A 27809-nucleotide genomic window follows, 5' to 3' on the forward strand; every position below is an offset into this window, starting at 1 on the left:
TCAGATTGTGAACAAGTAGCTTTTTTAATTTTTTTTTGCAAGCAATTCAATCAACAGAGTGGAATACATGCCAGGACACAATCCTTCTGCAATCATTTAAAAGAGTAAATACAAAATGTATCATAGTAATCATATAAAAGTCATCAAGATTTGTTTGTAAATAAAGTCAATATTTATACAATTTAGGTGACATCACTGACTAAATTTCCATGAACTATAAGCTATTAGGCTGTAAAAAGGGAAACCCTGATATCAAATCTATGCCTTGGGAAATACGGTTTTATCAGCCACTTCTAAGTCTTGTTACTCATACAGTGTTATAATGACATGTTACATATACTGTGTGCTTTTTTTCATTTTACTCATCATCTACATTGAAAGGAAATAATGCTTATTTTAGTCTGTTGAAATTAGCAATCAAACATTTTCTACTGTAATTATGTTAAAACAATGACATGTTAAGGTTTGATTTGTCTGAAATGTTTATTAGTTTGAAGAGTTTTTCTTCTGTGTGTAGAGTACTGACTCGTGTGTGTGTGTGTGTGTCTGTAGAGTACTGACGTGTGTGTGTGTGTGTGTGTGTGTGTGTGTGTGTGTGTGTGTGTGTGTGTGTGTGTAGAGTACTGACGTGTGTGGTTGTGTGTAGAGTACCGGTGTGTGTGTGTGTATGTGTGTGTCTATAGAGCTTCCCTGTGGCTCAGTTGGTAGAGCGTGGTGTTTGCAACGCCAGCACGGTGTGTGCAACGCCAGGGTTGTGGGTTCGATTCCCATGGGGGGCCAGTATACCAAAAAAAATACATGAAATGTATCTATTCACTACTGTAAGTCGCTCTGGATAAAAGCGTCTGCTAAATGACTAAAATGTAAATGTAGAGTACTGACTTGTGTGTATAGAGTACTGACTCGTGTGTGTGTGTGTGTGTGTGTGTGGAGTAGTGGCTGTTATGTTTAATAAACTATTGAAACACAGGTTGTTAACACTCATTCACTCATTTCACCTGTGTTTTCTGAATACCTAGAGTGCTCCTGCTACTTCTTTTCTTCACTCAAACTCACTTTGCTGTAGGCAACCCCTCTGACACACTTCTTACACTGTCCACAATACCTTGACCCTGCTCCAAGATATACTTACCCACCTCAGACTGCCTCAGCTGCTTTCTTTGCTGCCTCTCCTGGTGTCTCTGCATTCTCTGCTGCAGCAGCTCCTATCATCTTCCCTCCTATTGCCCCCCCAGCTACAATTGCTCCAGCTATGGTTACTGTTATTGCTGTGTTTAGTCCTCCTGCCCCAAGTTCAGTTATCGTGGGTATCTTACCAAGTACTGATTGAACGAATGCTTCTGCCCCTGCAACCCCAAGGAGAGCTCCCACTATTGTACCTGTTGCTATCCCTGTTAATTTGATCAGGAGTTTCTTCCACACATTTTCAGTGGCCTGTTTATTGATCGCTTCCTCTGACATCTTTCCCATTGACTCCTTCCTAAGACTCTCTATCTCTGCTTGTATTAATCTCTCTGCCTCTTGGAGCAACTCGTTGGTGTAGCATTCTCCTCCGTTCTCGCTCACCATCTCCTCTATGGTGTTGAGTAACTCTGTTACTTGGTACTGGTTGTTCCTGTACTGACTCTGCTGATTGGTGTTCCAGTATTTGTTGTCAATGACGTGACAGCGGCCACCACATTTCTCCACAAGCTCACTCAGTTTATCATTCGTTTTCACAAAATCCTGAATAGTTATTCCTTCAAGCTGGTCACCGTGAGTGAAGAGAACTGTGGAATATTTGAAGGCCTCTGGTGAAAAACATTTAGCAATTTCTTCAATGACTTGTTCCTCATGACATCCGTAGCGGTCCACTCTAAGCACAATGAGAAAGGCATGTGGCCCCGGAGCACACTCTACAATACATTTCACTAGTTCAGGTTTCAGATCCTCTTCAGGGATGTTTGTGTCAAAAAATCCAGGTGTGTCTACTACAGTGAGTTTTCTTCCATTGATGTCCTTGGTCTTTGCTTCACACTTGTACATCTCGGACTTGGCTGAACTGTTTATCTTGAACTCTGTCCCTCCTCCAAAGATGGTGTTTCCTGCACTGCTTTTGCCCCATCCTGTTTTCCCCAGCAGCACGATCCTCATTGGGTTTGACTCTATAGGGAGGAGGGGCATCATTATGACTTGAATTACTTTTAATGATACTGTACATATAATTTATAGTAATATACATGTATAATCACAAAGATCTCTAAATGATCCCTGAGTCATGAATTAATTGGTAACTAATTTCTTGTAAATAATTGTATAGTAAATAATACATTAAAGTGGGAGTCCGTAACCACTTTGAAATTCATAGACAGAGCTACTATCTGACCAAAATTAGTTCTAACAATGTTTTGAGGCTAAACAGTATTTGTAAAAGTAAAACAAGCATAGCTATATATTTTGGGTTCTGATGTGGTATGACAGGTGAATTAAGCTCATGAGGCATAATATATATATACTTCAAGAATCAATGTGTACATGTCATTAACTTAAGTCATAATGTATGCATTAACTGCTGCTAGCCCCTTTAATGAAAATGTGTGCTTAAGATAATTAAATAACTATATAAATCATCAAAACTATGACACAATTGCTAAAAGAACTACAAGCAATGAATAAGAAGATACTCTCAATGCTTGTTGACTAGTGTTTTTCTGTATGAGTAAATGTGACTATTTGTTTGATCCAAAAGAATGACCCAAACCTAACCCACCTCTAACCCTAACCAAACCCTTCTCATAACTCTTAACCATAACCCTATCCTTAACCATAACCATGACCTTAACACCCCAGGACTTCCAGTTGTGGTGTGACCTGAGGGAGTTTGAGCAGAGGATGGGCTGCCAGTACCTGACCCATGAGGGAGACGAGGACCGCTGGAGACACCATGCGTCATCTAAGCAACTTCTCTGCCTTTGTTATATTGTATCTAAAGTTCAAGTTCAGAGAAAATGTCCCACTTTGTTAACTAAATGGATCTTCCTAGATTCTCTATGGAGTATCCCTATGGTGAGGCTCCTCCTGTACACTTCTCATTTGTAGCAGGCTAAATATAAGTGTTTTAATCTCAGGATCAAACTTTAATGTGGGTTTCTGGCGTCATCAAATTATTTGATCTACTTCCCCAGAGTCAGATGAACTCATGGATACCCTTTTTGTGTATCTGCATCCAGTGTGAAGAAAGTTAAGAGGAAGTTTCACGAGCCAATGCTAACTAATGCAATGACTGAAAGTCTACAGGAACAGCTAGCAACGCTAGCTATTACACTAGTTAACACTAGTTAGCAATTGCGTTAAAGTTGTTTAGCAACAAGTCTTTAGTCATAATACAAGTCCGATTTATTGAATTCTCCATGTGTACTATATTAAAGGGCATTTCGTTTAACATAACAGGCTTTTAAAATTCATTATTGGTGCCCATTTGACATGGAATGACCCTTATAGCTGTTGAGATTAAATAGCCTTCTGCATGTATTGTTGAAATTAAATCAGATATTGTCTGGAATATTGTTTTTAAATCTACATTCATGAAGTACTGAAAATTAACCAATTGAATTGATTGTTAATAGAGTAAACATTTCAAGGTTTACATTCATGTTGGATCCCAGTGTCACGTCCTGGCCAGTATAAGGGTTAATTGTTATTGTAGTTTGGTCAGGACGTGGCAGAGGGTATTTGTTTTATGTGGTTCGGGGTGGTGTGTTAGTTAGGAGGGCGTTTGATTTATTATTTCCGGGTTTTGGGTTATGGTCTATGTTTATGTATTTCTATGTGTAGTCTAGTGAGTGTGTTTCTATGTTGAGTTAATTGGGGTGGACTTCCAATTGAAGGCAGCTGTTTGGTGTTGCCTTTGATTGGAAGTCCTATATTAGTTGGGTGTGTTTGTCTTGTATTTGTGGGAGATTGTTTTTGCATTGCGTGTTTTTGTTAGCATGCAAAACTGGCATTTGTCGTGCTTATTGTTTCTTGTTTTTTCGTGTTCAACGTTTGTGAATAAATTAAGAAAATGAACACCAACTCTGCTGCATATTGGTCCACCTTTTCGGACGACGATTTCGCTATATCGTCCTCCGACGAAGAAAGCCGTGACACCCAGTTTTTGTCTGAGTATGTAACGGCTTCATTTGATGAGAGCACATGGCTAATGGAGTTAGTTTGAGCTGAACTGAGACCTTTAAGAAAATGGATGCATCACTTCCTTGTGCCCCTTTTTGTTTTCTTGGTTTAGTTTGTCCTCTCTGTAGTTCCCCGTAATCACATAACTTCTCATTTCCTCCCTCATGAATACAAAAACAGTTGCTAGTCTGTAAAACAGCTTTGCTTTCACTTCCCTTCCCTTCATAAAACTGCACGTTGCACAAATATGAATTACTGTTCCTAAATTTCCGTGTGTAGATAATTGTTTTACAAATAGAAGTATTTGATTGTAAGTGTTGGATTATTATTTTGGATAGGCCTTGGATATTTAAAGATACAGAAATACTGTAATCTGATGAAGTTGGCTAGTTTTTAACGATTGTTTTGATACAATTAGCCATGGTACTACAGATCAGTTGCTGTATTTTATTTGGTGCCCTGTGCTTCAGAGAAAAACAGCATTAGAGGGAATAGAGGGGCCTGTGTTCCAGATGTTAAAGCCACAGGATGGATGTAAAGAGGCTATCAGAGTTGACATGGGTTTGAGTCCGACCCATGCATTTCTGACTCACTAATTCCCCTAAACCTCCCGCACACATGGATCTACAATTGTGACAATCAACTATATTAATTTGGGGACAAGTTGAAACACATTAAACATTCATAGACATTTAGCTAGCTAGCTTACTGTTGATCGCTAATTTGTCCTGGGATATAAACATTGGGTTGTTATTTTACCTGAAGTGCACTTTCTTTCTTTCTGGTTCTTTGTAAAAATATTACCCATTTTGAGTTATACAAAATTGTGTTCTCTACTCCAACAATTAATCCACAGATAAAAGAGGACACCTAATTAGTGTCTAGTAATCTCTCCTCCTTCAATAGTAGTAGTGTTGTAGAAAAATCAGCTCTTGTAGTCGAAAAAACTGTTAAGAATTCAACAAGGGTTTATTCAGTAGTGACCAGCGCATGGGAGACCTTTTCTAGATGCAGTCAGCATTGGACTCTCTCAGACATAAATACATTTTAGTTTATATAGGCAAGGAACATCTGGTTCAGATCAGCCCTCTCCTCTCTATTAAGTTTTCTAGGCAAGCGTGTCTATTATATGAGAGGTATCCAAGTGATACCCCCCTTCCCCCCTCTCTGCAATTTACAACACGTGGGATTGTCACGTTTCATACTCCCCTTCCTCAAATCCAGATTTTGTCCAGTTCTAGTTCAACTTGGATAATAACTTTAAAGCACACAGTACAGCTGTCTAACATAGTTGTCATTAAGCTTAAATCTTCCTTCACAGTGGTAGTAGTTGCAGTGGTGTATTAAGTAAGTCGTTTTTTTGGTATCTGTACTTTACTTTACTATTTTTATTTTTGACAACTTTTACTTTTACTTCACTACATTCCTAAATAAAATAATTTACTTTTTACTCCACACATTTTGAATGCTTAGCATGACAGGAAAATGTTTCAAATCATGCACTTATAAAGAGAACATCCCTGGTCATCTACTGCCTCTGATCTGGTGGACTCAATAAACACACATGTTTTGTTTGTAAATGATGTCTGAGTGTTGGAGTGTGCCCCTGGCTATCCGTAAATGAAAAAAAACAAGAATGGTCTTGTCTGGTTTGCTTAGTATCAGGAATTTGAAATGATTTGTACTTTCACTTTTGATACTTAAGTACATTTTCTCAATTAAATTTACTTTTGATACTAAAGTATATTTAAAACCAAATACTTTTAGACTTTTACTTAAGTAGTATTTTACTGGGTGACTTTCACTTTTACTTGAGTAATTTTCTATTAGCGTTTCTTTACTTTTACTCAAGTATGACAATTGGCTACTTTTTCCACCACGGAGGAGGAGGAGGAGGACTTTATGTCAGTTGGCAAACACTACCACCACCATCTGGAGTGTGGACCTCAGTTCATCTTTCAATCACCCACATGGGTATATGTTTATATATGGGACTTGCAGCGCATAAAACAATAGAACCAATAACCATTTTACCATTTTAAAGGTTCTTCCTTACGGTTCCATCAGCCTTAGTAGCCTTTAAAATTGTATTGTTTATAACAATACATTATATCATAAGGCCTTTCTTTGAGGACCTAGTACACAGTGCTGTTAGGAATGCCCTCGTTTACAGGCCACATCAGGCCTGCAAGTCATTATGCTACATACAGTAGTGATGTGTAATTCCTGTTGGAATCAAGGCAGAGTTAGCATATCCAACAAGAGGATTTGTATAATCACCCGCAACTTGCATTCAGAATGACTTCCAGGGTAGGGAAATGTACTACTGAGACTACCTCAATCATCAAGAACTGGTATTCCCAAACTGGGGAATGCCGTCGGGGGTACGCCAAATAAAAATGTGATTCACATTTTTATAATAATCTTCATAATCGCCGCCAAACCCATTGGCTCCAGGTCATCTACAAGACCCTGCTAGGTAAAGTCCCCCCTTATCTCCGCTCACTGGTCACCATAGCAGCACCCACCTGTAGCACGCGCTCCAGCAGGTATATCTCTCTGGTCACCCCTAAAGCCAACTCCTCTTTTGGTCGTCTCTCCTTCCAGTTCTCTGCTGCCAATGACTGGAACGAACTACAAAAATCTCTGAAACTCGAAACACTTATCTCCCTCACTAGCTTTAAGCACCAGCTGTCAGAGCAGCTCAAAGATCACTGCACCTGTACATAGCCCATCTATAATTTAGCCCAAACTACTACCTCTTCCCTACTGTATTTATTTATTTTATTTATTTTGCTCCTTTGCACCATATTATTTATATTTTTAACTTTGAACTTTCTTCAAATAACAAATCTACCATTCCAGTGTTTTACTTGCTATACTGTATTTTCTCTGCCACCATGGCCTTTTTCTTGCCTTTACCTCCCTTATCTCACCTCATTTGCTCACATTTGTATATAGTCTTATTTTTCTACTGTATCATTGATTGTATGTTGTTTTACTCCATGTGTAACTCTGTGTTGTTGTATGTTGTCGAACTGCTTTCCCTTATCTTGGCCAGGTCGCAATTGTAAATGAGAACTTGTTCTCAACTTGCCTACCTGGTTAAATAAAGGTGAAATAAAAAATAAAAATAAAATGTTTTGGACACTACAGTGAAAATGGTTAACTTTGTTAAAGCAAGGCCCCTGAACTCTCGTGTATTTTCTGCACTGTGCAATGATATGGGCAGTAACCATGTAACGCTTTTACAACATACAAAAGTGCGCTGGTTATCAAGGGGCAAAGAATTGATACGTTTTTAAAAAATTGAGAGACGAGCTTAAAGTTTTCTTTACTGACCATAATTTTCACTTGTCTAACTGCTTGCATGATGACGAGTTTCTCACACGACTGGCCTATCTGGGTGATGTTTTTTCTCGCCTGAATGATCTGAATCTAGGATTACAGGGATACTCCGCAACTATATTCAATGTGCGGGACAAAATTAAGGCTATGATTAAGAAGTTGGAGCTCTTCTCTGTCTGCATTAACAAGGACAACACACAGGTCTTTCCATCATTGTATGATTTTTTTGTGTGCAAATGAACTCAAGCTTACAGACAATGTCAAATGTGATACAGCGAAGCACCTGAGTGAGCTGGGTGCACAATTACGCAGGTACTTTCCCAAAACAGATGACACAAGTAACTGGATTTGTTATCCATTTTACATTTTAGTCATTTAGCAGACGCTCTTATCCAGAGCGACTTACAGTAGTGAATACATACATTTCATTTCATGCATTTTTTTTTTTGTACTGGCCCCTCGTGGGAATCGAATCCACAACCCTGGCGTTGCACACACCATGCTTTACCAACTGAGCCACATGCCTTTCATGCCCTGTCTCCAGTCCACTTACCGATATCTGAACAAGAGAACCTCTTCGAAATTGCAACAAGCAGTTGTGTGAAAATTGAATTTAATCAGAAGCCACTGCCAGATTTCTGGATAGGGCTGCGCTCAGAGTTTCTTGCCTTGGTAAATTGTGCTGTTAAGACACTGATGCCCTTTGCAACCACGTACCTATGTGAGAGGGTTTCTCAGCCCTCACTAGCATGAAAACTAAATACAGGCACAGACTGTGTGTGGGAACTTATTTAAGACTGAGACTCTCTCCAACATTGCACAGTTATGTGCATCCTTTCACGCACAACCTTCTCATTAACCTGTTGTGAGTTATTCACAATTTTTGATGAACAAACAAGGTTTTATATGTAAGATGGCTAAATAAAGAGCAACATTAATGATTATTATTATATTACTATTTGTGCCCTGGTCCTATAAGAGCTCTTTGTCACTTCCCACGAGCCGGGTTGTGACAAAAACTCATACTCCTTCTTATGTTAATAAATGTATTGTATAGTGTGTGTGTGGCAGGCTTACAATGATGGCAAAAAAACTACATTTGAGAGTGCACTGACCCTGGTGCTAGAGGGGGTACGTAGCTGGAGGTTGAATGTTTGAAGGGGTACGGGACTATAAAACGTTTGGGAACCACTGCTCTACTATAACCAAGACCCTGATGGTCACTCTGACAGAGCTCCAGAGTTACTCTGTGGAGATGGTAGAAACTTCCAGAAAGATAACCATCTGTGCAGCACTCCACCAATCAGGCCTTTATGGTGGCGTGGCCAGACGCAAGCCACTCCTCAGTAAAAGGCATATGACAGCCCGCTTGCAGTTTGCCAAAAGGCACTTAAAGGACTCTTAGACCATGAGAAACAAGATTCTCTGTTCTGATGAAACCAAGATTGAACTCTTTGGCCTGAATGCCAAGTGTCACGTCTGGAGGGAACCTGGCACCATCCCTACGGTGAAGCATGTTGGTGGCAGCATCAAGCAGTGGGGATGTTTTTCAGTGGCATGGACTGGGAGACTAGTCAGGATTGAGGGAAAAATGAACGGAGCAAAGTACAGAGAGATCCTTGATGACTGGGGTTAAGGTTCACCTTCCAACAGGACAAAGACCATAAGCACACAGCTAAGACAATGCAGGAGTGGCTTCGGGACAAGTCTCTGAATGTCTTTGAGTAGCCCAGCCAGAGACCGGACTTGAACCCGATCGAACATGTCTGGAGAGACCTAAAAATAGCCTGACAGAGCTTGAGAGGATCTGCAGAGAAGGATGGGAGAAACTCCTCAAATAGAGTTGTGCCAAGCTTGTAGCTTCATACCCAAGAAGGCACAAGGCTGTAATCGCTGCCAAACGTGCTTCAACAAAGTACTGAGTAAAGGGCTTGAATACGGTTTTTTAGTTTTTATTATTTTCAAAAATGTCTAACCTGTTTTTGCTTTGTCATTATGAGGTATTGTGTGTAGATTAAGGGAAAAAACGATTTAATCAATTTTAGAATAAGGCTGTGACATAACAAAATGTGGAAATATCAAAGGGTTCCTCTCTAATCAGGGACTGATTTTGACCAGGTGTCTTCAATGAATTATCAGGTAGAACAGAAAACCAGCAGGCTCCGGACCTCGTAGGGTAAGAGTTGAATACCCCTGCACCCTATGTACTTGTTGAGATCTGACTGCGTCCACTTTTCAGGCGTCTTTTCTTCACGCAAAAGGCGTGGCTCTGGGCCTGTTCCAGTGAAAGCAGGATATCCTTCTCGTCGGACTCGTTAAAGGAAAATGTTTCTTCCAGTCCGCGGTGAGTAATCGCTTTTCTGATGTCCAGAAGTTATTTTCGGGTCATAACATTATGTACACAATAAGTTACAAAAGAAGTTACACAAAGCACCCAAAAAAATGTTTTAAATAGCACAAGTGGTTGGGAGAATGTAAAACGTCAGCCATGTTCTTCGGTGCCATCCAACCAAAAGACACTAAACAGACACACACATTTCAACAAACGTCAATGACATCACACCTGGTCTGACCCACATGTTCCCACCTCAACCATACACATCACGTATGTCTCAACCCCCCCCTCATCCTTCATCCCCTGGAATTGTTCAGTTCTTGTACAGTAGCACTCTATGCCATATGGCCTCAAATAGCAGTTTCTCCATTTTTCTCCGTAGTCCACACCTTTTCAATATTTAAATAATACATTTCATTCATTCACTGCTGTAGTGATGGAGGATAATTTGATTTCCAGTTTAAGTTGACTTTTAAAAAAAAATCTTTGACGAGAAAAGTATGGTCGACCCCATTGGGTATCTTACCGCACTCTCATATGCCATTTCTTGAAATATGCAGACTTAAATATTCAGCTCTCTCTCTTATGCTTTCGATAATTGCGTGTTGTAATGTACACAGAAATATCCATCAGATTGTGAACAAGTAGCTTTTTTAATTTTTTTTTGCAAGCAATTCAATCAACAGAGTGGAATACATGCCAGGACACAATCCTTCTGCAATCATTTAAAAGAGTAAATACAAAATGTATCATAGTAATCATATAAAAGTCATCAAGATTTGTTTGTAAATAAAGTCAATATTTATACAATTTAGGTGACATCACTGACTAAATTTCCATGAACTATAAGCTATTAGGCTGTAAAAAGGGAAACCCTGATATCAAATCTATGCCTTGGGAAATACGGTTTTATCAGCCACTTCTAAGTCTTGTTACTCATACAGTGTTATAATGACATGTTACATATACTGTGTGCTTTTTTTCATTTTACTCATCATCTACATTGAAAGGAAATAATGCTTATTTTAGTCTGTTGAAATTAGCAATCAAACATTTTCTACTGTAATTATGTTAAAACAATGACATGTTAAGGTTTGATTTGTCTGAAATGTTTATTAGTTTGAAGAGTTTTTCTTCTGTGTGTAGAGTACTGACTCGTGTGTGTGTGTGTAGAGTACTGACGTGTGTGTGTGTGTGTGTGTGTAGAGTACTGACGGGGGTGTGTGTGTGTGTGTGTGTGTGTGTGTGTGTGTGTGTGTGTGTGTGTGTGTGTGTGTGTGTGTGTGTGTGTGTGTAGAGTACTGACGTGTGTGTGTGTGTGTGTGTGTGTAGAGTACTGACGTGTGTGGTTGTGTGTAGAGTACCGGTGTGTGTGTGTATGTGTGTGTCTATAGAGCTTCCCTGTGGCTCAGTTGGTAGAGCGTGGTGTTTGCAACGCCAGCACGGTGTGTGCAACGCCAGGGTTGGGGTTCGATTCCCATGGGGGGCCAGTATACAAAAAGAGATGCATGAAATGTATGTATTCACTACTGTAAGTCGCTCTGGATAAAAGCGTCTGCTAAATGACTAAAATGTAAATGTAGAGTACTGACTCGTGTGTGTGTGTGTGTGTGGAGTAGTGGCTGTTGTGTTTAATAAACTATTGAAACACAGGTTGTTAACACTCATTCACTCATTTCACCTGTGTTTTCTGAATACCTAGAGTGCTCCTGCTACTTCTTTTCTTCACTCGAACTCAATTTGCTGTAGGCAACCCCTCTGACACACTTCTTACACTGTCCACAATACCTTGACCCTGCTCCAAGATATACTTACCCACCTCAGACTGCCTCAGCTGCTTTCTTTGCTGCCTCTCCTGGTGTCTCTGCATTCTCTGCTGCAGCAGCTCCTATCATCTTCCCTCCTATTGCCCCCCCAGCTACAATTGCTCCAGCTATGCTTACTGTTATTGCTGTGTTTAGTCCTCCTGCCCCAAGTTCAGTTATCGTGGGTATCTTACCAAGTACTGATTGAACGAATGCTTCTGCCCCTGCAACCCCAAGGAGAGCTCCCACTATTGTACCTGTTGCTATCCCTGTTAATTTGATCAGGAGTTTCTTCCACACATTTTCAGTGGCCTGTTTATTGATCGCTTCCTCTGACATCTTTCCCATTGACTCCTTCCTAAGACTCTCTATCTCTGCTTGTATTAATCTCTCTGCCTCTTGGAGCAACTCGTTGGTGTAGCATTCTCCTCCGTTCTCGCTCACCATCTCCTCTATGGTGTTGAGTAACTCTGTTACTTGGTACTGGTTGTTCCTGTACTGACTCTGCTGATTGGTGTTCCAGTATTTGTTGTCAATGACGTGACAGCGGCCACCACATTTCTCCACAAGCTCACTCAGTTTATCATTCGTTTTCACAAAATCCTGAATAGTTTTTCCTTCAAGCTGGTCACCGTGAGTGAAGAGAACTGTGGAATATTTGAAGGCTTCTGATGAAAAACATTTAGCAATTTCTTCAATGACTTGTTCCTCATGACATCCGTAGCGGTCCACTCTAAGCACAATGAGAAAGGCATGTGGCCCCGGAGCACACTCTACAATACATTTCACTAGTTCAGGTTTCAGATCCTCTTCAGGGATGTTTGTGTCAAAAAATCCAGGTGTGTCTACTACAGTGAGTTTTCTTCCATTGATGTCCTTGGTCTTTGCTTCACACTTGTACATCTCGGACTTGGCTGAACTGTTTATCTTGAACTCTGTCCCTCCTCCAAAGATGGTGTTTCCTGCACTGCTTTTGCCCCATCCTGTTTTCCCCAGCAGCACGATCCTCATTGGGTTTGACTCTATAGGGAGGAGGGGCATCATTATGACTTGAATTACTTTTAATGATACTGTACATATAATTTATAGTAATATACATGTAATATCACAAAGATCTCTAAATGATCCCTGAGTCATGAATTAATTGGTAACTAATTTCTTGTAAATAATTGTATAGTAAATAATACATTAAAGTGGGAGTCCGTAACCACTTTGAAATTCATAGACAGAGCTACTATCTGACCAAAATTAGTTCTAACAATGTTTTGAGGCTAAACAGTATTTGTAAAAGTAAAACAAGCATAGCTATATATTTTGGGTTCTGATGTGGTATGACAGGTGAATTAAGCTCATGAGGCATAATATATATATACTTCAAGAATCAATGTGTACATGTCATTAACTTAAGTCATAATGTATGCATTAACTGCTGCTAGCCCCTTTAATGAAAATGTGTGCTTAAGATAATGAAATAACTGTATAAATCATCAAAACTATGACACAATTGCTAAAAGAACTACAAGCAATGAATAAGAAGATACTCTCAATGCTTGTTGACTAGTATTTTTCTGTATGAGTAAATGTGACTATTTGTTTGATCCAAAAGAATGACCCAAACCTAACCCACCTCTAACCCTAACCAAACCCTTCTCATAACTCTTAACCATAACCCTATCCTTAACCATAACCATGACCTTAACACCCCAGGACTTCCAGTTGTGGTGTGACCTGAGGGAGTTTGAGCAGAGGATGGGCTGCCAGTACCTGACCCATGAGGGAGACGAGGACCGCTGGAGACACCATGCGTCATCTAAGCAACTTCTCTGCCTTTGTTATATTGTATCTAAAGTTCAAGTTCAGAGAAAATGTCCCACTTTGTTAACTAAATGGATCTTCCTAGATTCTCTATAGAGTATCCCTATGGTGAGGCTCCTCCTGTACACTTCTCATTTGTAGCAGGCTAAATATAAGTGTTTTAATCTCAGGATCAAACTTTAATGTGGGTTTCTGGCGTCATCAAATTATTTGATCTACTTCCCCAGAGTCAGATGAACTCATGGATACCCTTTTTGTGTATCTGCATCCAGTGTGAAGAAAGTTAAGAGGAAGTTTCACGAGCCAATGCTAACTAATGCAATGACTGAAAGTCTACAGGAACAGCTAGCAACGCTAGCTATTACACTAGTTAACACTAGTTAGCAATTGCGTTAAAGTTGTTTAGCAACAAGTCTTTAGTCATAATACAAGTCCGATTTATTGAATTCTCCATGTGTACTATATTAAAGGGCATTTCGTTTAACATAACAGGCTTTTAAAATTCATTATTGGTGCCCATTTGACATGGAATGACCCTTATAGCTGTTGAGATTAAATAGCCTTCTGCATGTATTGTTGAAATTAAATCAGATATTGTCTGGAATATTGTTTTTAAATCTACATTCATGAAGTACTGAAAATTAACCAATTGAATTGATTGTTAATAGAGTAAACATTTCAAGGTTTACATTCATGTTGGATCCCAGTGTCACGTCCTGGCCAGTATAAGGGTTAATTGTTATTGTAGTTTGGTCAGGACGTGGCAGAGGGTATTTGTTTTATGTGGTTCGGGGTGGTGTGTTAGTTAGGAGGGCGTTTGATTTATTATTTCCGGGTTTTGGGTTATGGTCTATGTTTATGTATTTCTATGTGAAGTCTAGTGAGTGTGTTTCTATGTTGAGTTAATTGGGGTGGACTTCCAATTGAAGGCAGCTGTTTGGTGTTGCCTTTGATTGGAAGTCCTATATTAGTTGGGTGTGTTTGTCTTGTATTTGTGGGAGATTGTTTTTGCATTGCGTGTTTTTGTTAGCATGCAAAACTGGCATTTGTCGTGCTTATTGTTTCTTGTTTTTTCGTGTTCAACGTTTGTGAATAAATTAAGAAAATGAACACCAACTCTGCTGCATATTGGTCCACCTTTTCGGACGACGATTTCGCTATATCGTCCTCCGACGAAGAAAGCCGTGACACCCAGTTTTTGTCTGAGTATGTAACGGCTTCATTTGATGAGAGCACATGGCTAATGGAGTTAGTTTGAGCTGAACTGAGACCTTTAAGAAAATGGATGCATCACTTCCTTGTGCCCCTTTTTGTTTTCTTGGTTTAGTTTGTCCTCTCTGTAGTTCCCCGTAATCACATAACTTCTCATTTCCTCCCTCATGAATACAAAAACAGTTGCTAGTCTGTAAAACAGCTTTGCTTTCACTTCCCTTCCCTTCATAAAACTGCACGTTGCACAAATATGAATTACTGTTCCTAAATTTCCGTGTGTAGATAATTGTTTTACAAATAGAAGTATTTGATTGTAAGTGTTGGATTATTATTTTGGATAGGCCTTGGATATTTAAAGATACAGAAATACTGTAATCTGATGAAGTTGGCTAGTTTTTAACGATTGTTTTGATACAATTAGCCATGGTACTACAGATCAGTTGCTGTATTTTATTTGGTGCCCTGTGCTTCAGAGAAAAACAGCATTAGAGGGAATAGAGGGGCCTGTGTTCCAGATGTTAAAGCCACAGGATGGATGTAAAGAGGCTATCAGAGTTGACATGGGTTTGAGTCCGACCCATGCATTTCTGACTCACTAATTCCCCTAAACCTCCCGCACACATGGATCTACAATTGTGACAATCAACTATATTAATTTGGGGACAAGTTGAAACACATTAAACATTCATAGACATTTAGCTAGCTAGCTTACTGTTGATCGCTAATTTGTCCTGGGATATAAACATTGGGTTGTTATTTTACCTGAAGTGCACTTTCTTTCTTTCTGGTTCTTTGTAAAAATATTACCCATTTTGAGTTATACAAAATTGTGTTCTCTACTCCAACAATTAATCCACAGATAAAAGAGGACACCTAATTAGTGTCTAGTAATCTCTCCTCCTTCAATAGTAGTAGTGTTGTAGAAAAATCAGCTCTTGTAGTCGAAAAAACTGTTAAGAATTCAACAAGGGTTTATTCAGTAGTGACCAGCGCATGGGAGACCTTTTCTAGATGCAGTCAGCATTGGACTCTCTCAGACATAAATACATTTTAGTTTATATAGGCAAGGAACATCTGGTTCAGATCAGCCCTCTCCTCTCTATTAAGTTTTCTAGGCAAGCGTGTCTATTATATGAGAGGTATCCAAGTGATACCCCCCTTCCCCCCTCTCTGCAATTTACAACACGTGGGATTGTCACGTTTCATACTCCCCTTCCTCAAATCCAGATTTTGTCCAGTTCTAGTTCAACTTGGATAATAACTTTAAAGCACACAGTACAGCTGTCTAACATAGTTGTCATTAAGCTTAAATCTTCCTTCACAGTGGTAGTAGTTGCAGTGGTGTATTAAGTAAGTCGTTTTTTTGGTATCTGTACTTTACTTTACTATTTTTATTTTTGACAACTTTTACTTTTACTTCACTACATTCCTAAATAAAATAATTTACTTTTTACTCCACACATTTTGAATGCTTAGCATGACAGGAAAATGTTTCAAATCATGCACTTATAAAGAGAACATCCCTGGTCATCTACTGCCTCTGATCTGGTGGACTCAATAAACACACATGTTTTGTTTGTAAATGATGTCTGAGTGTTGGAGTGTGCCCCTGGCTATCCGTAAATGAAAAAAAACAAGAATGGTCTTGTCTGGTTTGCTTAGTATCAGGAATTTGAAATGATTTGTACTTTCACTTTTGATACTTAAGTACATTTTCTCAATTAAATTTACTTTTGATACTAAAGTATATTTAAAACCAAATACTTTTAGACTTTTACTTAAGTAGTATTTTACTGGGTGACTTTCACTTTTACTTGAGTAATTTTCTATTAGCGTTTCTTTACTTTTACTCAAGTATGACAATTGGCTACTTTTTCCACCACGGAGGAGGAGGAGGAGGACTTTATGTCAGTTGGCAAACACTACCACCACCATCTGGAGTGTGGACCTCAGTTCATCTTTCAATCACCCACATGGGTATATGTTTATATATGGGACTTGCAGCGCATAAAACAATAGAACCAATAACCATTTTACCATTTTAAAGGTTCTTCCTTACGGTTCCATCAGCCTTAGTAGCCTTTAAAATTGTATTGTTTATAACAATACATTATATCATAAGGCCTTTCTTTGAGGACCTAGTACACAGTGCTGTTAGGAATGCCCTCGTTTACAGGCCACATCAGGCCTGCAAGTCATTATGCTACATACAGTAGTGATGTGTAATTCCTGTTGGAATCAAGGCAGAGTTAGCATATCCAACAAGAGGATTTGTATAATCACCCGCAACTTGCATTCAGAATGACTTCCAGGGTAGGGAAATGTACTACTGAGACTACCTCAATCATCAAGAACTGGTATTCCCAAACTGGGGAATGCCGTCGGGGGTACGCCAAATAAAAATGTGATTCACATTTTTATAATAATCTTCATAATCGCCGCCAAACCCATTGGCTCCAGGTCATCTACAAGACCCTGCTAGGTAAAGTCCCCCCTTATCTCCGCTCACTGGTCACCATAGCAGCACCCACCTGTAGCACGCGCTCCAGCAGGTATATCTCTCTGGTCACCCCTAAAGCCAACTCCTCTTTTGGTCGTCTCTCCTTCCAGTTCTCTGCTGCCAATGACTGGAACGAACTACAAAAATCTCTGAAACTCGAAACACTTATCTCCCTCACTAGCTTTAAGCACCAGCTGTCAGAGCAGCTCAAAGATCACTGCACCTGTACATAGCCCATCTATAATTTAGCCCAAACTACTACCTCTTCCCTACTGTATTTATTTATTTTATTTATTTTGCTCCTTTGCACCATATTATTTATATTTTTAACTTTGAACTTTCTTCAAATAACAAATCTACCATTCCAGTGTTTTACTTGCTATACTGTATTTTCTCTGCCACCATGGCCTTTTTCTTGCCTTTACCTCCCTTATCTCACCTCATTTGCTCACATTTGTATATAGTCTTATTTTTCTACTGTATCATTGATTGTATGTTGTTTTACTCCATGTGTAACTCTGTGTTGTTGTATGTTGTCGAACTGCTTTCCCTTATCTTGGCCAGGTCGCAATTGTAAATGAGAACTTGTTCTCAACTTGCCTACCTGGTTAAATAAAGGTGAAATAAAAAATAAAAATAAAATGTTTTGGACACTACAGTGAAAATGGTTAACTTTGTTAAAGCAAGGCCCCTGAACTCTCGTGTATTTTCTGCACTGTGCAATGATATGGGCAGTAACCATGTAACGCTTTTACAACATACAAAAGTGCGCTGGTTATCAAGGGGCAAAGAATTGATACGTTTTTAAAAAATTGAGAGACGAGCTTAAAGTTTTCTTTACTGACCATAATTTTCACTTGTCTAACTGCTTGCATGATGACGAGTTTCTCACACGACTGGCCTATCTGGGTGATGTTTTTTCTCGCCTGAATGATCTGAATCTAGGATTACAGGGATACTCCGCAACTATATTCAATGTGCGGGACAAAATTAAGGCTATGATTAAGAAGTTGGAGTTCTTCTCTGTCTGCATTAACAAGGACAACACACAGGTCTTTCCATCATTGTATGATTTTTTGTGTGCAAATGAACTCAAGCTTACAGACAATGTCAAATGTGATACAGCGAAGCACCTGAGTGAGCTGGGTGCACAATTACTTTCCCAAAACAGATGACCCAAGTAACTGGATTTGTTATCCATTTTACATTTTAGTCATTTAGCAGACGCTCTTATCCAGAGCGACTTACAGTAGTGAATACATACATTTCATTTCATGCATTTTTTTTTTGTACTGGCCCCTCGTGGGAATCGAATCCACAACCCTGGCGTTGCACACACCATGCTTTACCAACTGAGCCACATGCCTTTCATGCCCTGTCTCCAGTCCACTTACCGATATCTGAACAAGAGAACCTCTTCGAAATTGCAACAAGCAGTTGTGTGAAAATTGAATTTAATCAGAAGCCACTGCCAGATTTCTGGATAGGGCTGCGCTCAGAGTTTCTTGCCTTGGTAAATTGTGCTGTTAAGACACTGATGCTCTTTGCAACCACGTACCTATGTGAGAGGGTTTCTCAGCCCTCACTAGCATGAAAACTAAATACAGGCACAGACTGTGTGTGGGAACTTATTTAAGACTGAGACTCTCTCCAATACAAACCAACATTGCACAGTTATGTGCATCCTTTCACGCACAACCTTCTCATTAACCTGTTGTGAGTTATTCACAATTTTTGATGAACAAACAAGGTTTTATATGTAAGATGGCTAAATAAAGAGCAACATTAATGATTATTATTATATTACTATTTGTGCCCTGGTCCTATAAGAGCTCTTTGTCACTTCCCACGAGCCGGGTTGTGACAAAAACTCATACTCATTCTTATGTTAATAAATGTATTGTATAGTGTGTGTGTGGCAGGCTTACAATGATGGCAAAAAAACTACATTTGAGAGTGCACTGACCCTGGTGCTAGAGGGGGTACGTAGCTGGAGGTTGAATGTTTGAAGGGGTACGGGACTATAAAACGTTTGGGAACCACTGCTCTACTATAACCAAGACCCTGATGGTCACTCTGACAGAGCTCCAGAGTTACTCTGTGGAGATGGTAGAAACTTCCAGAAAGATAACCATCTGTGCAGCACTCCACCAATCAGGCCTTTATGGTGGCGTGGCCAGACGCAAGCCACTCCTCAGTAAAAGGCATATGACAGCCCGCTTGCAGTTTGCCAAAAGGCACTTAAAGGACTCTTAGACCATGAGAAACAAGATTCTCTGTTCTGATGAAACCAAGATTGAACTCTTTGGCCTGAATGCCAAGTGTCACGTCTGGAGGGAACCTGGCACCATCCCTACGGTGAAGCATGTTGGTGGCAGCATCAAGCAGTGGGGATGTTTTTCAGTGGCATGGACTGGGAGACTAGTCAGGATTGAGGGAAAAATGAACGGAGCAAAGTACAGAGAGATCCTTGATGACTGGGGTTAAGGTTCACCTTCCAACAGGACAAAGACCATAAGCACACAGCTAAGACAATGCAGGAGTGGCTTCGGGACAAGTCTCTGAATGTCTTTGAGTAGCCCAGCCAGAGACCGGACTTGAACCCGATCGAACATGTCTGGAGAGACCTAAAAATAGCCTGACAGAGCTTGAGAGGATCTGCAGAGAAGGATGGGAGAAACTCCTCAAATAGAGTTGTGCCAAGCTTGTAGCTTCATACCCAAGAAGGCACAAGGCTGTAATCGCTGCCAAAGGTGCTTCAACAAAGTACTGAGTAAAGGGCTTGAATATGGTTTTTTAGTTTTTATTAATTTTCAAAAATGTATAACCTGTTTTTGCTTTGTCATTATGAGGTATTGTGTGTAGATTAAGGGAAAAAACTATTTAATCAATTTTAGAATAAGGCTGTGACATAACAAAATGTGGAAATATCAAAGGGTCTGAATACTTTACTAATGCACTGTATATTGTCCTGCCTGTGTTCACTTTTTTTTAATTGTTCTTTATGGAACCTTAGGAAAGGGTTCTTTATAGCACCATAAAGGTTCCACTTAGAAACTTATGAGAATGGCTCTTTACAGAATCATTCAAAAATGATTGTTTGTAGCACCAAAAACAAGCCAAAGACCCCTTATTTAGCACTATATAGAACCAATTTATAAAGGTGTAGTTTTCCATGAGTATGTGACCAGAAAGGGTTTAGAATAGCTTTCTACCATCTCTGACATGACTTCTAATTCTTCCCTAAACCAAAATTGGTTCCATATAGCTGATAATGGAATTTATATGTTTAAGGGTTTGACTAAATTATTCCACCCTGAAAATGTATAACTGGGTGATTATAATATTAATTCACTTATGTGTGTGCATAGGACAGGTTAACAAGTTAAGACTTTGCTATTTAGCAATATAAGGGAGACATTTAAGGAAAGAGGAACTGTTAACAGACAGCTTGTGGCAGACAACTTGTGACCACTGTGAAACTGATAACAGGAAGTTGGTTTCCACACCCAGGAAGGGGAGAAACCGTTAGGCTTGCAGTAGATTATGTTACATGGGGCAGGCAGGATATGATTAACAATGTATGTGTTGGAGAAAACTTGTAAACAGCATTGACAGCGTTAGAGAAGAGGGGCATTTATATGACGAAATGTGTAATATAAAAGGCTGTGTGCATTGTATGAATTTCAGAGCCCTCGTGAATAAACATTTTGACTATTGTAAACTGGGATTCCGTCTGTTTCATTTAATCAGAATCTTACAAATTCTGGGTTGCAGACTGAGTAGTTTAATTAAAGTTCAGTTTAAGAACATTGAGAACGAAATTCTCTTAACAATAGCCATTTATGAATTATGAATATAATAAACAATTAAATAATAGACAAAAGGATACCAGCATAGCTTTGAGATTTAGTTCAGAAATATGCACTGGTGGCCAGGGAGGCATCTCTACGTTTTAATGATGGCCCACTTCAGTCTTGGTACCGACTCTAGTTGACTTCTTTATGGAACAGTACAGTATGGGTTGTTTTCTGGCTGGTTCCTGAAAAGAAGAAAAAAGGAACAAAAACATCTACAGAAATAAACATGATTTAATCTGACAAAATGAAGACAAAATGCTACAAATTTAGGATGTTAAGTTGATCGCTCTGTTGTTGCAGGAAATTTCTGCAAACAACAAGAAATGATAACTTTTAGTGTTTTAAAAGTATTCAAAAGTTTGTCATTTCCACTTTAAAATGTGAGACTGGATTTGCCCTAACAGAAAATGACCTGAAAGTAACCTGACAGAGCTTGAGAAGATCTGCAGAGAATGGGAGAAACTCCCTAAATACAGGTGTGCCAAGCTTGTAGCTTCATACCCAAGAAGACTCAAGGCTGTAATCGCTGTCAAATGTGCTTCAACAAAGTACTGAGTAGAGGGTTTGAATACTTATATAAATGTCAAAAATAAATGCCAAAAATAAATAAAAACTGTTTTTGATTTGTCATTATTGGGTATTGTGTGTAGATTGATGATTTAATGGGCCTCCCGAGTGGCGCAGTGTTCTAAAGCACTGCACCACAGTTGCTAGCTGTGCCACTAGAGATCCTGGTTCAAGTCCAGGTTCTGTCTCAGCCGGCCACGACTGGGAGACCCATGGGGCGGCGCACAATTGGCCCAGCGTCGTCTGGGTTAGGGGAGGGTTTGTAACTACCAGTTGGATATCAAGAAAAAGGGGTAAAAAATAAATAACAATTTAAACAATTTTAGAATAAGCCTGTGCCTGAACAAAATGTGGAAAAAGTCAAGGGGTCTGAATACTTTACGAATGCACTGTATATTGTCCTGCTTGTGCACACTTAGAAAAGAGGGGTTCTTCAATGGTTCTTTGGTAAGGGAGATGGTTATATGTGGAACCATAATGACTCAAAGAACCCCTAAGTCCCTCAAAGGTTCTTTGCAGTTCAGAAAAGGCTTCTTTCCTCTTTTAGTGATAATTAAAATGTAGGGGCGGCGACTCTTTCGAATATGTTGGGCATGGTTTGCTCACAGCTCTTTTTGTGCAACTGTAAGTGAGAGTGTCATTCCACTGTTGTGTTATTCCATTAAATGTAGAACATGACTTTATCCAGTAATGGTGGCTCATTTTAGCGTCTAAAGCATTGACAATATCATTATCAACTAATGTGGTTGCACTGTTGTAGTGCTGTGTCCTGGCCTGAAGCCAGATTGATTTATGTTCAAATACCATGCTCAGATGAACAAGAGCGAAGTTGCTTAAGATTTGAGAATCCTAGCTGCACATGGAACCTGGAGATGGGACGACAATGATTAAGATCACTACCATCCCCTCCCTTATGGAGTGGCAAGCTATTTTCCAAACTTTTGTAATATTTCCTGATAACAATGTTAGATTTAAGATATGGGTTACTGAGCAAGCACTGAGGGGTCCTGGGGAAGTCCTGGGTCCTTCACCAAGTGAGTTCCTAGGCAAATATTATAGTTCAAATTAAACTATACACTGAGTGCACAAAACATTATAAACACCTTCCTAATATTGAGTTGTACTTTGTGTCTAAAGCGTTCCACAGGGATGCTGGCCCATGTTGACTTTAATGCTTCCCACAGTTGTGTCAAGTTGGCTGGATGTCCTTTGGGTGGTGGACCATTCTTGATACACACGGGAAACAGTGACTAACCTAGCAGCGTTACACATACACAAGCCATGTCTCAATTGGCTCAAAGCTTATAAATCATTCCTTAACCTGTCTCCTCTCCTTCAACTACACTGATTGAAGTGGATTTAACATGTAACATCAATAAAGGAAGATAGACTGACTAGGGGAATCTAGGTGAAAGCTATGTAATTGAAAAAGCAGATGTTCATAATGTTTTGTACAGTCAGTCTACATTACATATATTATAAGACCTCACTTTGATGACCTGATTTACCCTAGCACAGTGGTGTTAGGAAACTCCTGGTTTACAGGTCACATCAGGCCTGCAAGTCACATTATGCTGGTTTGCAAAGTGATGTGCAATTCCTTTTGTAATTCAGCCAAAGATACTACATTTCTTTGGACCGCAATTTGCCTTCAGAATGGCTGTCAGAGGTTAGGAACATTGATAATGGAGACTACCTAAACCATTTAAACTGGAGCAACCATTTTAGTAACAGATGCAAAAAATCTAACTAACTGATTGAATTAGTTTAGTTTTTATCTTTGTGTAGCATGAGATTAATCAATCAATCAATGTGCATGCAGAAACTCAGATATTAAAAACAATCACCCAAAAAACTGCAGTTGAGTATGATGGGAAATAGGATAATGATGGGTGTTGTTTTGGTTATTAAGACCAATACTGGGGTTATTTTACACCACTGAGTGTTAATTTAACTCCCTGGATGAACAGTTGAACCATTTCCAGTGTAGAACACAACACCCAGATTGAACAACAGTATGTTTAAACAACAGCAACAACAGCTGGTGTTCAGGCCGTTCATAGTAACACAAAGTAACACCGAATCAACACCAAAAACTGCTTACACCAGGATATGAACACTGGTGATTTTGCTTTGATGTAGTGTTCATGTGTAATGACCCCTCTCTGCCATGAAGATAAATGTGACACACAATCACGCACGCACACACACACACACACACACACACACACACACACACACACGCGCGCGCACACGCACGCACACATACAGTACAAGCAGGGGAATAAGACACTTGCCCAGCCCACACCTGCTATTTTGCAATATATCATCACATTTAAACAATTTTAGAATAAGCAGCCCACACTGCCTTCTGAGCCTTAATACTGCTGAGAGACTCAAACATTGAGTGTTTATGATAAATAACAAACTAAGACAGATATTTAATATGAAACACAGAGTGATTAGGTATATAGAAGAAATACAGTATCAGTGCATATTAGCAGAGTACCTCAACCAGACACTGAGGCTCTCTGAAAGGCTGATCAGATACCTTGGTGGAAAAGTTACCTTTCAAAATGCCTGTGCTGTAGCAACAATACATCGTTAATGTGACAATCACCTAACAATAAAGGTAATGTAGAAATACTTTCACATTTTCAAAGAGCAACTGAATTTTACATGAGTTTTTCTCCCTCCTCTCTCCTCCCTCCTTTCTTCTCTCTCCTCTCTCACACAATGACAAACACTAGACGTGCGGAGTAGGCCAGATCGGCTAGGTAAAGCAGGAAGTTGAGAGTGGTGAGCACAGGCAACCGTCACCAGTGTGGGCTGCTGCCAGGTTTGGGGGTGGTTGTAACCAATGTTCCCTCTAATATTTTTCTGCACTGAGCAAATTTCAGGTTTGCTGAGCGCAAACTTGAACCTTGTGAGATTTCTGTGCAATTTCTGCCGTGCGTTTACTGTGAACACAATCTGTACCCGCTTAAATTACTGTTTTAACAGTGGCCAAGTAGGCTGCTGTAGCTATTTGATCATAATATTGCCCTACCAGAGTGGTTCTATCATTCAGCCAATAGTAGCAGCCAATGTGTGGTGTTCAATGTAGGCCTACATTCCAAGAGACTTTTGAAAAAAAACATGCAGGGCTTGACATAAACCAGTAATCCACTTGTCCTTCAGACAAGGAGGTGACTGAACACGTTGTTGTGTTGTTTGATGCAAGAACCCACTTTACAAAATACAATGAATTATTATTCCCATAACGTTATTACAGAGAATCAGACAAATTATGCTTTCCTCTGCATATTGGCTACTTAGCTTATTCAAGACCGTCTCAAAATACAACACTGCCCCTTTAAGAATAGCTGCCCCCAAAAGAATAGCTCTTTACCTGACCCGCTTTTCAAAGATGGCTAGAAATGTACATGTTTTGTGCTCTTGTAGGAAGCAATCACTCCCACATTGCTGACTACAAATTAGCAATAACTGTGCTAATAACTCACTAACCAGCAAAGAATACAAACAAATGTGCAGACATGGCTACATGAAGCTGTCACTTTGGTCTCAAACCAAGCCATAATAATCTCGACCGCTCATTCTGTAAAACAGTCCAGCTCAAAGTCAATGGCACAAATCCATATGACAATGGTCTATTTTTTTTTTAACCTTTATTTAACTAGGCAAGTCAGTTAAGAAAGAATTCTTATTTTCAATGAAGGCCTAGGAACAGTGGGTTAACTGCCTGTTCAGGGGCAGAATGACAGATTTGTACCATATCAGCTCAGGGATTTGAACTTGCAACCTTTCGGTTATTAGTCCAACGCTCTAACCACTAGGCTACCCTGCCGCCCCCCCTATATTTTCATATAGGCCTACTGCAGCTCTGATTGGCTATGGCGCCGGTCTGTGCAGAGTACGGGCCTGAGCCATCCAACTCCGATGCGTTCTGCCTACAATAAAATCTCTTGCCTAGTTATTTTTGCATACTAAGTCTTGCATAGTTTGTTTTGTTTCGATATGTTGCATTGAAAGTGGCTAATATTGTGTTGATTCGATTACAATTCCCAAAGTAAAGGGAAACGTTGATGGTGTTAACTAACGGGGGAAACTCTAGAACTTTTCTGCTCGGCTTGATATTTCTTCTGCGCAGCAGTCCCTGGGAAGTTGCACACCTGCACACCTTAAAGGGAACATTGGGAGGGACTACCTCAACTTGTCCAACAAGAAACCCTTGTTTCCGTTTTCCGTTGCGAAACCTTTCGCTGCAGTCAGGTACTGTCACGCCCTGACCTGAGAGAGCCGTTTTTCTCTGTTTAGTTTGGTCAGGGTGTGATGGGGTGTTGTTTTGATTTAGTGTTCTGAGTTAAAATAAATATTTATCATGAGCACTCACCACGCTGCACCTTGGTCTACTCCTTACGACAAACGTCACAGGTACATGCCATGCACCTGCTACGGTGTAAAACGCTTTGCTACGGTATGCACTAATGAATACAACCCAGCTCCTTATGAGTGTTAAGTCTAGTAACTGATAACCTCATCTCCTTTTCCTGATCACATGTTCTACTCCTCCAGTACACGTGCTCACACTAAAAAAGATATGACAGTCAAAGCTATTCTAGCTGTAACCTGTACTAGACTAGTTAGTATACACACAGTACTGAGGAGATAGAAAGCCATGGGGTAAATCTCAATTGCATTTCCTTGATTCCTCTATTTTGAGAAGGAGGCAAGAAGAGAGGATGCGAGGAGTCAAGGAATACAACTGAGATGCACTCCTTGAATTCAGGCTGAAAGAAGGAAGCATGTCCTCCTTGACGTCGTCGCCCTCTGGTGGCGTTGGTGTTTACTGTCAGTCTCACAGCTCACCAGTAGTCTCTCAGCATCATTCTTTTTCATTGGGCCAAAGCTAAGATTCTCCTAAATCGGACTAGCCTTCGAGACATTGGCAGTGTCTGAAAAGACAACCTATTCACTATATAGGGTACTACTCTTGACCGGAGCCATATGGGCCCTGGTCAAAAGTAGTGCACTGTATCTGGGAATAGGGTGCCATTTGGGACGCAGGGTTTGACTCACATTTAATATACTCATCAAATGTTTTCATTCAATTAACTGAATGCAACGTACACTGATAGCATCAGTCTGATACTTCACAATCATCCTCATCATATGCTTCTCAGCAACACATTCCTCTTCAGTGTGTTTAGCTCTAAGCCTGGCTTCCCTAATGCCTTGTTACTGTAAGTCCCTCATTACTTGGTCTATTAGCCAGAGAAGAGCTCTTTAAGAGCCTCCCTTCTTCTCTGGGGCGAGGGATAAATACACAGGAAGCTGAACTAATGTCTACATCTCAGATCTAGAGGGACCTAGACCAGTGGAGGCTGCTGAGGGAAGGACGGCTCATAATAATGTCTGGAACAGAGCAAATGGAATGGCATCAAACAAATAGAAACCAATAGAAATCAATGGGGGCCTAGTTACTCATATCTAGAGGTAGAGGGAGCGAAACAACCAAACTGAGATGAGATAGAAGTGGTGGTTAGGAGGATGTCCTGGATGCAGTGGTAGGTGTGGTACATGCCCAAGTCATCTCTCTCTCATCTAGATGTCACGGGGATATAAATAGCAATATAAAAATAATAAATGTTATTCTTACCTATACTTGTTTTATCTCGCATTTTCTTATTTCTTCCCGTTACCTTTTCGGAGCCGGGACGTGCACTTTTACACAGCGCAACCACTTCATCTAGCTGGCGAAAATTATTTTCTCACAAATCCCACGCCCCATACCACATTTGGTAGTATGTAATGAATTCAAGCCTTCACCCTCATGTCCCCATTGGCGATGTTCTGGAATGTTCCCTTGCATTTAAAGAGTAGGTTATTGTCGCACTCCTGTGCTTAGAAGTTGCATGCATCAACCAATGGTTGATGCATGCAACGTGCCATAGACTTACGGATTGCGTTAACGTACAGTGCATTCAGACTTTTTCCACATTTTGTTAAGTTACAGCCTTATTCTAAAATTGATTAAATTGTTATTTTCCCTCAATCTACACTCAACACCCCATAATGACAAAGTAAAAACAGTTTTATTAAAAACATTTTTTTTTATGTATTACTAATAAAAAACAGAAATATCACATTTACATAAGTATTCAGACCCTTTACTCAGTACTTTGTTGAAGCACCTTTGGCAGTGATTACAGCCT

General features: G+C 39.8%; 2 protein-coding genes across 4 annotated transcripts; both read right to left on the reverse strand.

Moving 5' to 3' along the window:
- LOC106577875 (GTPase IMAP family member 7) lies at nt 1–5275 on the reverse strand. Its single transcript, XM_045701442.2, has 2 exons — nt 4912–5275; nt 1–2144 (listed from the first exon to the last, which is right to left on the reverse strand). The coding sequence occupies exons 1-2, from the start codon at nt 4958–4960 to the stop codon at nt 1138–1140; spliced, it is 1056 nt and encodes a 351-aa protein (XP_045557398.2). The 5' UTR covers nt 4961–5275; the 3' UTR covers nt 1–1137.
- Nucleotides 5276–10464: 5189 nt separating this feature from the next.
- LOC106577855 (GTPase IMAP family member 7) lies at nt 10465–27474 on the reverse strand. 3 transcript variants are annotated; one of them, XM_045700452.2, is made up of 3 exons: nt 27254–27474; nt 21060–21209; nt 10465–12662 (listed from the first exon to the last, which is right to left on the reverse strand). In XM_045700452.2, the coding sequence occupies exon 3, from the start codon at nt 12649–12651 to the stop codon at nt 11656–11658; it is 996 nt and encodes a 331-aa protein (XP_045556408.2). In that variant the 5' UTR covers nt 12652–12662; nt 21060–21209; nt 27254–27474; the 3' UTR covers nt 10465–11655. The 3 variants fall into 3 exon arrangements, with proteins under 3 accessions (XP_045556408.2, XP_045556409.2, XP_045556407.2); XM_045700453.2 differs by lacking the exon at nt 27254–27474 and having other exon boundaries at nt 21060–21217; XM_045700451.2 differs by lacking the exons at nt 21060–21209; nt 27254–27474 and adding an exon at nt 15430–15798.
- Between the last annotated feature and the right edge of the window lie 335 nt (nt 27475–27809).

This window comes from Salmo salar, chromosome 18 (assembly GCF_965601325.2).
Source record: "Salmo salar chromosome 18, fSalSal1, whole genome shotgun sequence".
NCBI lineage: Eukaryota > Metazoa > Chordata > Actinopteri > Salmoniformes > Salmonidae > Salmo > Salmo salar.